This window comes from Palaemon carinicauda, chromosome 1 (genome assembly GCF_036898095.1).
Source record: "Palaemon carinicauda isolate YSFRI2023 chromosome 1, ASM3689809v2, whole genome shotgun sequence".
NCBI lineage: Eukaryota > Metazoa > Arthropoda > Malacostraca > Decapoda > Palaemonidae > Palaemon > Palaemon carinicauda.
Window position 1 is genome coordinate 43898512 of NC_090725.1, and position 12647 is coordinate 43911158.

Here is a 12647-nt window from a genome sequence, read left to right on the forward strand (position 1 = left end):
AAACAGCTTGAAAGAACAAGGAAAATGGATGGGAACACACTACAAACAGCTTAAAAGAATAAGGAAAATGGATGGGAACACACTACAAACAGCTTAAAAGAATAAGGAAAATGGATGGGAACACACTACAAACAGCTTAAAAGAATAAGGAAAATGGATGGGAACAGACTACAAACTGCTTGAAAGAACAAGAAAAAGGGATGGTAACAGACTACAAACAGCTTAAAATAACAAGGAAAATGGATGGGAACACACTACAAACAGCTTAAAAGAATAAGGAAAAAGGATGGGAACAGACTACAAACAGCTTAAAAGAACAAGGAAAATGGATGGGAACACACTACAAACAGCTTAAAAGAATAAGGAAAATGGATGGGAACAGACTACAAACTGCTTGAAAGAACAAGAAAAAGGGATGGTAACAGACTACAAACAGCTTAAAATAACAAGGAAAATGGATGGGAACACACTACAAACAGCTTAAAAGAATAAGGAAAAAGGATGGGAACAGACTACAAACAGCTTAAAATAACAAGGAAAATGGATGGGAACACACTACAAACAGCTTAAAAGAATAAGGAAAAAGGATGGGAACAGACTACAAACAGCTTAAAAGAATAAGGAAAATGGATGGGAAAAGACTACAAATAGCTTAAAAGAACAAGGAAAAAGGATGGGAACAGACTACAAAAAGCTTAAAAGAACAAGGAAAATGGATGGGAACAGACTACAAATAGCTTAAAAGAACAAGGAAAAAGGATGGGAACACACTACAAATAGTTTAAAAGAACAAGGAAAATGGATGGGAACAGACTACAAATAGCTTAAAAGAATAAGGAAAATGGATGGGAACAGACTACAAATAGCTTAAAAGAACAAGGAAAAAGGATGGGAACAGACTACAAAAAGCTTAAAAGAACAAGGAAAATGGATGGGAACAGACTACAAATAGCTTAAAAGAACAAGGAAAATGGATGGGAACAGACTACAAATAGCTTAAAAGAACAAGGAAAATGGATGGGAACAGACTACAAATAGCTTAAAAGAACAAGGAAAAAGGATGGGAACAGACTACAAAAAGCTTAAAAGAACAAGGAAAATGGATGGGAACAGACTACAAATAGCTTAAAAGAACAAGGAAAATGGATGGGAACAGACTACAAATAGCTTAAAAGAACAAGGAAAATGGATGGGAACAGACTACAAATAGCTTAAAAGAACAAGGAAAATGGATGGGAACAGACTACAAATAGCTTAAAAGAATAAGGAAAAAGGATGGGAAGAGACTACAAAAAGCTTAAAAGAACAAGGAAAATGGATGGGAACAGACTACAAATAGCTTAAAAGAACAAGGAAAATGGATGGGAACAGACTACAAATAGCTTAAAAGAACAAGGAAAATGGATGGGAACAGACTACAAATAGCTTAAAAGAATAAGGAAAATGGATGGGAAAAGACTACAAATAGCTTAAAAGAACAAGGAAAAAGGCTGGGAATACACTACAAATACCTTAAAAGAATAAGGAAAATGGATGGGAAAAGACTACAAACTGCTTAAAAAGAACAAGGAAAAAGGATGGGAACAGACTACAAATAGCTTAAAAGAACAAGGAAAAAGGATGGGAACAGACTACAAACAGCTTAAAAGAATAAGGAAAATGGATGGGAACAGACTACAAATAGCTTAAAAGAACAAGGAAAAAGGATGGGAACAGACTACAAAAAGCTTAAAAGAACAAGGAAAATGGATGGGAACAGACTACAAATAGCTTAAAAGAACAAGGAAAAAGGATGGGAACAGACTACAAAAAGCTTAAAAGAACAAGGAAAATGGATGGGAACAGACTACAAATAGCTTAAAAGAACAAGGAAAAAGGATGGGAACAGACTACAAAAAGCTTAAAAGAACAAGGAAAATGGATGGGAACAGACTACAAATAGCTTAAAAGAACAAGGAAAAAGGATGGGAACAGACTACAAAAAGCTTAAAAGAACAAGGAAAATGGATGGGAACAGACTACAAATAGCTTAAAAGAACAAGGAAAAAGGACGGTAACAGACTACAAACTGCTTGATTGAACAAGAAAAATGGATGGGAACAGACAACAAACAGCCTAAAAGATCAAGGAAAAAGGATGGGAACAGGCTACAAGCAGCTTAAAAGAACAAGGAAAAGGGATGGGAACAGGCTACAAACAGCTTAAAAGAACAAGGAAAAGGGATGGGAAGACTGCAAACAGTTTAAAAGAACAAGGAAACAGGATGGGAAGACTACAAACAGCTTAAAAGAACAAAGAAAAGGGATGGGAAGACTACAAACAGCTTAAAAGAACAAAGAAAAGGGATGGGAAGACTACAAACAGCTTAAAAGAACAAGGAAAAGGGATGGGAAGACTGCAAACAGTTTAAAAGAACAAGGAAACAGGATGGGAAGACTACAAACAGCTTAAAAGAACAAAGAAAAGGGATGGGAAGACTACAAACAGCTTAAAAGAACAAAGAAAAGGGATGGGAAGACTACAAACAGTTTAAAAGAACAAGGAAACAGGATGGGAAGACTACAAACAGCTTAAAAGAACAAAGAAAAGGGATGGGAAGACTACAAACAGCTTAAAAGAACAAAGAAAAGGGATGGGAAGACTACAAACAGCTTAAAAGAACAAGGAAAAGGGATGGGAAGACTGCAAACAGTTTAAAAGAACAAGGAAACAGGATGGGAAGACTACAAACAGCTTAAAAGAACAAAGAAAAGGGATGGGAAGACTACAAACAGCTTAAAAGAACAAGGAAAAGGGATGGGAAGACTGCAAACAGCTTAAAAGAACAAAGAAAAGGGATGGGAAGACTACAAACAGCTTAAAAGAACAAGGAAAAGGGATGGGAAGACTGCAAACAGCTTAAAAGAACAAAGAAAAGGGATGGGAAGACTACAAACAGCTTAAAAGAACAAAGAAAAGGGATGGGAAGACTACAAAAAGCTTAAAAGAACAAGGAAAATAGATGGGAACAGACTACAAATAGCTTAAAAGAACAAGGAAAAAGGATGGGAACAGACTACAAATAGCTTAAAAGAACAAGGAAAAAGGATGGGAACAGACTACAAAAAGCTTAAAAGAACAAGGAAAATGGATGGGAACAGACTACAAATAGCTTAAAAGAACAAGGAAAAAGGATGGGAACAGACTACAAAAAGCTTAAAAGAACAAGGAAAATGGATGGGAACAGACTACAAATAGCTTAAAAGAACAAGGAAAAAGGACGGTAACAGACTACAAACTGCTTGAAAGAACAAGAAAAATGGATGGGAACAGACAACAAACAGCCTAAAAGATCAAGGAAAAAGGATGGGAACAGGCTACAAGCAGCTTAAAAGAACAAGGAAAAGGGATGGGAACAGGCTACAAACAGCTTAAAAGAACAAGGAAAAGGGATGGGAAGACTGCAAACAGTTTAAAAGAACAAGGAAACAGGATGGGAAGACTACAAACAGCTTAAAAGAACAAAGAAAAGGGATGGGAAGACTACAAACAGCTTAAAAGAACAAAGAAAAGGGATGGGAAGACTACAAACAGCTTAAAAGAACAAGGAAAAGGGATGGGAAGACTGCAAACAGTTTAAAAGAACAAGGAAACAGGATGGGAAGACTACAAACAGCTTAAAAGAACAAAGAAAAGGGATGGGAAGACTACAAACAGCTTAAAAGAACAAAGAAAAGGGATGGGAAGACTACAAACAGTTTAAAAGAACAAGGAAACAGGATGGGAAGACTACAAACAGCTTAAAAGAACAAAGAAAAGGGATGGGAAGACTACAAACAGCTTAAAAGAACAAAGAAAAGGGATGGGAAGACTACAAATAGCTTAAAAGAACAAGGAAAAGGGATGGGAAGACTGCAAACAGTTTAAAAGAACAAGGAAACAGGATGGGAAGACTACAAACAGCTTAAAAGAACAAAGAAAAGGGATGGGAAGACTACAAACAGCTTAAAAGAACAAGGAAAAGGGATGGGAAGACTGCAAACAGTTTAAAAGAACAAGGAAACAGGATGGGAAGACTACAAACAGCTTAAAAGAACAAAGAAAAGGGATGGGAAGACTACAAACAGCTTAAAAGAACAAGGAAAAGGGATGGGAAGACTGCAAACAGCTTAAAAGAACAAAGAAAAGGGATGGGAAGACTACAAACAGCTTAAAAGAACAAGGAAAAGGGATGGGAAGACTGCAAACAGCTTAAAAGAACAAAGAAAAGGGATGGGAAGACTACAAACAGCTTAAAAGAACAAAGAAAAGGGATGGGAAGACTACAAACAGCTTAAAAGAACAAGGAAAAGGGATGGGAAGACTGCAAACAGCTCAAAAGAACAAGGAAACAGGATGGGAACAGGCTACAACCATCTTAAAAGAACAAGTATCAAACTACAGTATGAACCAGACAGCCCCAGGAATTATTTTCTCATACGTATTGGAGAGAAATTCTTTCCTACAACACAGACGAAGCAACTGGCGGAGCCGGCTCCTGTTCTTCAGTGTTTTATTGCCTCTAGAATAAGGACTCGAAGGATTCTTTATTATTTTGCCATCACATCATCAACATAATGTTTATAGGGATTGTTTCCTATTAAGGTTGGTAATGTTACCCTTTATGAAGGGTTGCAAAAATGATCGGAAATTGTGGAATGATCTTCCTAATCGGGTAGGTGAATCGGTAGACCTTCAAAAGTTCAAACTTGCAAGCATATGTTTTTATTCTGACCAGGCAGACATAACTATCTTTATATAGTTTATATATGAAAATTTGTTTTAAATGTTGTTACAGTTCTTAAAATATTCTATTTTAATTGTTCATTACTTTTCATATCGTTTAATTTATTTCCTTTCCTCACTAGGCTATTTTTTTCTCTATTGGAGCCCTCGTGCTTATAGCATCTTGCTTTTCCAAATAGGGTTGTAGCTTAGTTAATAATAATAATAATAATAATAATAATAATAATAATAATAATAATAATAATAATAATAATAATAAGTAATCAGAGTTCTAATACGAAATGAAGGAATAGACATAAATTGATGAAATTAGGGATAGGAATATAAGAAGATAATATTTTGAGGTACCATTTTAGGTGGCCGATTTAAGATTGTTGGCTTGGATGAAGATTAAACTTAAAGACGATAAGTATAGCAATAGTCACTTGAATCAAGTCAGTTGCTGAGGAATTTTCCTAGAATAAACTGCGACATAAAAGGAATATGCTGAATCATGATAATTCTCCAAATTTACTTCAATCATTAAAAAGGTATATTTGAAGATGATCTGTGTGATAAGCAAAACACCAGATATTGATAAAATAACAGAATTACTTGCATACGTATATCCGTATATTTGAAAAAAATAGCTCAATTAAAGAACTGTTTTGTGTTCTTGGAAATCATCATGACTCGTTTAGAACAATTTCCTGTTTGATGATAAATTGTTTTGCTATAGATCGCTTCCAACGAAAGGATGATTGTTGGAATCATAATCAACAATAATACTTTGCTCCTCCCTCGTGTCCTGCATCAAAACAAAACTGGCGGAAAGACAAAACAAGAAAAAAATCCCCGAGGCGGATATGAGACGTTGCCTTGCCTCGGCTAGATTGGACAAGTCGCCACTCCTCTTCCTCCCCTGACCTTGGACGGGACTGGATGTATGAAACCTCTTCGCACCATTACGAATGTCCTCCTGAAACGAAGCAGTCGTTTGACAGACTGCTCAGCGTCTAGCCAAGAAGGAGAGAGTGTTATACTGTGCTTAGGACATGGCTAGAAGACAAGACGAGGACGTGAACTGATGCTTGTATAGAGTGTTAATTCTAACTTGTGTTGGTGTTTCTGTTCGAATGTGCGGTTCCAGATGGTGATCCGACTGAAGAGTGTCGCGATGTCAGCTGTATTTGGAATCGTTCTTTGCACGTTGTTGCCACAGTTATTCGCAGAGAACGTTGAGGCTAACTCAACGTTTACAGCAAGCCTTGACCTTGAAAATAAAACTGGAGAAACGTTTGACTCGCATACTGAGTCTCCTGCGATTACGAACACCAGCGGCGCAGAGGTCCCCCGAACAAACACCGTCGACCCCCTCAGCGCCTGTCCAGATTTTCCAGGACTCCAGTTGCCTGGAACAGTTGTAAAATGCTATTGCCTGGGTAATGAGGTTTTCGTCGATGGCAAATGTCAACCTTATACTGGAGCAGTTGTTCCTGCCCAAGAAGACTGGATTTACACTGTTGAGGTGAGTAGGGGGTCCTTCGTCTATGCTTTCGCATTTCATCAAACGTTTGCAATTCATTGCCAGATTGATTGATGCTTTTGCACTTCAATATTGAATGCTATAAAAACGTTTTACATCCAATAGAAAACATTTTTATCTCATTATTATTGATATTATTGAAACCTTTTATATCTCTCATTACACACTTCATTATGCAATTCGATGTTACTTTTACACTTCATCATCTAAATGGGATTCTTTTATCGCTCTCATTACACACTTCATTGTGAAATTCGATATTAATTTTACACTTCATCATCTAAATGTGATTCTTTTATCCCTCTCATTACACACTTCATTATGAAACAATAAATTACTTTTACACTTCATCATTTAAATGTGATTTTTATATCAAAGACAGACTAGAATTTCCATTTAGTTTTTCTCCTTTTTTTATTTATCCACACGAAAACTTTACAAAATATGTAAGATTAAATATCAATGTAAAGGAAATTTATTCATTTGAAAAAATAGTTAAGTAAAATTTTCCCCATAACAGGACCTAGGGTTTGAGCGCCAAATATTTCGGTGATAGATTGGCGCTCAAAGGGTTAATATTGACGATCATATGAAATTTTGGTGATAGATTGGCGCTCAAAGGGTTAATATTGACGATCATATGAAATTTTGGCGATAGATTGGCGCTCAAAGGGTTAATATTGACGATCATATGAAATTTTGGCGATAGATTGGCGCTCAAAGGGTTAATATTGACGATCATATGAAATTTTGGCGATAGATTGGCGCTCAAAGGGTTAATATTGACGATCATATGAAAATATTAAAATCTAGATTGATAAATCAGATCTTAGGAAAAGTTACACATTTAGTTTGGATACAAAGTCAAATACTTTGTATAGTTCATAGTTTTATAGTTTATATTTGAAAGATCTATTTTAATGCTGTTACTGTTCATAGAATATTCTATTTTAGTTGTTCGTTATTTCTCTTGCAGTTTATTTATTTCCTTGTTTCCTTTCCTCACTGGGCCATTTTTCCCCGTTGGAGCCCCGATAGCATCCTGCTTTTCCAACTGCGGTTGTAGGTTAGCTAATAACAACAACAACAATAACAATAACAACAACACCAACAAAATAATAATAATAATAATATTAATAATGATAATAATAATAATAATAATAATAATGATAATAATAATAATAATAACAACAACAACACCAATAATAATAATAATAAAAATAATAACAACAATAATAATAATAATAATAATAATGATAATATCAATAATAATATTAATAATAATAATAATAATAATAATAACAACAACACCAATAATAATAATAATAATAATAATAATAATAATAATGATAATAATAATAATAATAATAATAATAGCAATGATAATAATAATAATAATAATAATAATAACACCACCACCAACAACAACAATAATAATAATAATAATAATAATAATAACACCACCACCACCAACAACAACAACAACAATAATAATAATAATAATAATAATAGTAATAATAATAATAATAATAATAATAATAACAACACCACCACCAACAACAACAACAATAATAATAATAATAATAATAATAATAATAGTATTAATAATAATAATAATAATAATAATAACACCACCACCAACAACAACAACAACAATAATAATAATAATAATAATAATAATAATAATAATAATAATAATAATAATAATACTATGAAAATGGCTACGGTCAAAATACTAGGAAAATACAGATGATGGCTGATCAGCCTTAAGGAAATTATACAAAGACAAATAACTTGGACCGACCTCATTTCGCCTAAAGGTCATTCATGAATGGCAGAGGCAAGGGACATTGACAGTGACTTAGAGACTGACCATATAAACATATGATCAGCACCCAAGCCCCCTCTCCACCCAAGTTAAAACCAGGAAGGGCCAGGCAATGAGTGCTGATGAGGTGGCGGATACGACAAGAAACTATTGAGCTTATTTGGGTCTCAAATTCACATCCAACAGTTAGTCCATTATTATTATTATTATTATTATTATTATTATTATTATTATTATTATTATTATTACTACTACTTCTACCATCTTCATTATTATTATTATTATTATTATTATTATTATTATTATTATTGTTATTATTATTATTATTATTGTTATTATTATTATTATTACTACTACTTCTACCATCTTCATTATTATTATTATTATTATTATTATTATTATTATTATTATTATTATTATTGTTATTATTATTATTATCACTATATCATTATTATTATTATTATTATTATTATTATTATTATTATTATTATTATTATAACTTCTACTATATTCATTATTATTATTATTATTATTATTATTATTATTTTTATTATTATTATTATTATTATTATTATTATTATTATTATTTGCCAAGCTACAACCCTAGTTGGAAAAGCAGGATGCTATAGACCCAAGGGCCCCAACAAGGAAAGTAGTTCAGTGAGGAAAAGAAATAAAAATAAAAATAAAAGTTTAAGAACAATGATAATATCAAAATAAACCTTTTACATATAAAATATTATTATTTGCCAAGCTACAACTCTCGTTAGAAAAGCGGGATGCTATAAACCCTAGGGCCCTAACAGGGAAAATTAGCTCAGTGAGGAAAGGAAATAAAGAACATAAAAAGAAACGTTTACGAGGAATGACACTAGAATAAATATTTTATGTATAAACTATAAAAACTTCAGAATAAAAGGAGGAAGATAAACAAGATATAATATTGTACCTGGAAAATAGCCCAGTGAGGAAACGAAAAAAAGGAAATGGAAATATTTTAAGAAGATAAATAACATTAAAATGAATATCTCCTATATAAACTATAAAAACATTAACAAAACAAGAGGAAGAGAAATAAGATAGAATAATGTTTTCGAGTGTACCCTCAAGCAAGAGAACTCTAACCCAAGGCAGTGGAAGACCATGGCACAGAGGCTATGACACTACTGAAACTAGAGAACAATGATTTGACTTTGAAGTGTCCTTCTCCTAGAAGAGCTATTTACCTTAACTAAAGTCCCTTCTACCCTTAGTTAAGGACGCTTCCAATAAGCTACCATACATCTCCTTGGTGCCCATCCTTGGCAGATGATAGATAGGAATTAATTCATGTTGGGTTTCCAATCCTATATCGCTATCCTTCTAAGGACTGTTATCCAAGATTTAAATCCTATAATCAAATCTTCTAAATTAGGAGTGAATCATGAATTAACTAGATTTTTTCTTTGATTATTATTATTATTATTATTATTATTATTATTATTATTATTATTATTATTATTATTAATAGTTTTACAATTATTATTATTATTATTATTATTATTATTATTATTATTATTAATAGTTTTGCAATTATTATTATTATTATTATTATTATTGTTATTATTATTATTATTATTATTGTCATTATTAATTTTAAAATTATTATTATTATTATTATTATTATTATTATTATTATTATTATTATTATTATTATTATTATTATTATTATTATTACAACCCTAGAATTTATATTTGTTTATATGGTATTTCATATGGACATGATGAGCGATATCTATCAGTCATATTACTCAAAGTATTGCCTCCTGTGCCATTCTATTCTCTTTCAGTCAAAGTTTAGTAACATATCTTAAAGTTTACCTGACATGAAGTTTGAATTTCTATGAAAAATAATTTTTTTTTTCATTGTGTTTTTCTTTATAATCAACAACATTCATGTATGTGTATGTTTGTTTGAATAACGGAGATAAAGTGTATCTTCTTTATAGCTTTAATAATGCAAAATCGCTGTGTTACATATTGATATTACAATACACCAATTCTGTAGTTCAGATAGATTTTGAAGGAAGTGATTTAAGGGAAGTATTACTTTGTAGTAAGAAATAGAATATTATTAAAAAAAAAATGAAACGAATTTATAACCATCTTTCATTTTATTCATATTGTAGAATTGATGGTAGTAAACCTATCAAATAAGTTTGACCCTCAATGGAGTTTTTAATAACAATTTTTTTTTCTAATTTGTAGTTAGATATAGATTAATGTAACAAATTAAAATAATTTACAACCATCTCTTTCATTTTATTCACATTGTAGAATTGATGGTAGTAAACCTATCAAATAAGTTTGACCCTCAATGGAGTTTTTAATAACAATTTTTTTTTCTAATTTGTAGTTAGATATAGATTAATGTAACTGAAATTAGAATAATTTACAACCATCTCTTTCATTTTATTCACATTGTAGAATTGATGGTATTAAATCTATGAAATAAGTTTAACCCTCAATGGAGTTTTTAATGACATAATTGTTTTCTAATTTGTAGTTAGATATAGATTAATGTAACTGAAATTAAGATAATTTACAACCATCTCTCATTTTATTCACATTGTAGAATGGATAGAAGTAAATCTATGAAATAAGTTTTACACTTAATAGAGTTTTTAATGACTATATTTTTCTCATTTGGAATTTCTTTTTGTTTGACCAGGCCCCTGTAGAAAAATACAATGTAACAATCAGAGACGTGAACTGCGATCCTACCAAGTATCGTTCCTTCAACTTCACCAAAGGACAATTCCATATGAGATCTAGAGGGGACATGGTTCTCCTGAAGGGTGCTGGCGAACTGGAAGGACAACGCATCAATAATTACTGCCTGATCCACCACCTCGATCCTGGGGGTGACCAAACATGGACAATGAAGGCCTGTGTACCAATACCTTCAATTCCCGTATGTTGTCCCTTTGGGTATGCGATGAAGGAAGGATCCTGCCAGCCTGCAAAGACCCCAAAACTGCTCCTACCCCCAGTATTAGCTAATCCTTCCGGTAGTCATTTGAATTGGCCAGGTATGAAAAACTATCGCAGTGAACTCACTTGTGATTCTGAGCCCATGAAAACGATTCCAATCGCTTACAAAAAATCCAATCTGGTGTCCCTAGCTGACGGCGTGAAGCAAGTCTGGACTCCTGATGGTACTCGAAGGAGAGTGTACTACCCCTGCCCTGAATATTGTGTGGATGGGATTGAAAACGCCGATGGCTCCATTGATTACTTCGCCAGCTTTTGCTATCAAGATCCAAAAGAGGCTCATGAAAGGGCTTGTCAAAAAGGGCCGTGTTTTCGTAAATGCTGCGCTTATGGAAGCTCGATGGACGTCCATCGGAACATGTGTGTGCCAGATAAGAACGCGAATTTTTCTCCTCCCGTTGCTACTGATTTAACCAGTTACAACATCGCCATTGGTTACCCATTATGCAATAATTTCGCCGAGACTGGAGCAGGATTGACCATTGACAGTGATGGAAGGCTAGACCTCCAGAGCAGGCAGTACCCGCCGAGTGATTTCTGCGTGGACACTTTTCTGGATAAAGATCATCGTGAACACAAGGCCTTGGCTTGTGGAGACGGACCGCCGGCCTGGATCAGAGTGAAGTCTTACCTGTTACCCGTTTGCAAATTCATTTCGCTGTTCTTTCTGAGCATCACCATCGCCTGTCATCTGCTCGTCCCTAGACTCATGGCCGATGGGGGGTCGTTCCTGCTGTGCTACGCCATTTCTCTTTGCGTTGCCTTCGCAACATCCTTTTCTGTTAATGTCTTCCATGAGTACCTTGGAGATTCGTCGTGCGTCAATCTTGGTATGTTGTTTTTTTGTTTTACACAAAATTTTGCTTATTTTAACAGAAAATAAAATGAAGGATCGATCATGTTTTATTTCAATTTTGTGCTCAGTTTCATCTACACCTAAATAAGAAATTTCCAATTCCAAAAATTATTCTATTTTGCTTTAAAATAAGTTTCAGAAAATCTATGGTGAATATTTACCACAATATAATTAGTCTATAGTGATGCTTTAGCATTTAGATAATAATGATGCTTTTTACCATTATGATTCCTATTACATGATAAAAAAAAATTTTATACGTAATCTTAGAGAAATGTAGACTGATGCTGGAAAATCTTTTACAGCTCTTGCTATGCAGTTTGGATTCATCGCAACATTTGTCTGGTTAAATGTAATGTGTTTTGAGATCTGGAGGAAGATAAGGTGAGAAATTGATATCAATTTTATTTCACGCTTTTAAAAGTGTTTATAACTTCCCTGTAAAGGTTTAAAGGCTGCTCATGAATGGTAGAGTCAATGCCCTAGAGACTGACCATATATACATTTGATCAGAGCCCAAGCCTCCTCTCCACCCAAGCTAGGACCTAGAAGGGTCAGGCAATGGATGCTGATAATTCGGCAGATAGACCTATAGGCTCCCCCAAACCGACCCCATCCTTAGCTCACAAGTGGTGGGGTTG

At 33.4% G+C, this 12647-nt stretch overlaps 1 protein-coding gene across 1 annotated transcript in view; it reads left to right on the forward strand.

Annotated features, from left to right (window-relative positions):
- Positions 1–5639: 5639 nt before the first annotated feature.
- LOC137647786 (uncharacterized) overlaps positions 5640–12647 on the forward strand; it is a 15694-nt gene continuing 8686 nt past the window's right edge. The window contains exons 1-3 of the mRNA XM_068380784.1: positions 5640–6271; positions 10828–11980; positions 12312–12390. Coding sequence (XP_068236885.1) covers positions 5894–6271; positions 10828–11980; positions 12312–12390 — 1610 coding nt within the window. The 5' untranslated portion in view covers positions 5640–5893. The remainder of the gene's footprint in view (positions 6272–10827; positions 11981–12311; positions 12391–12647) is intronic.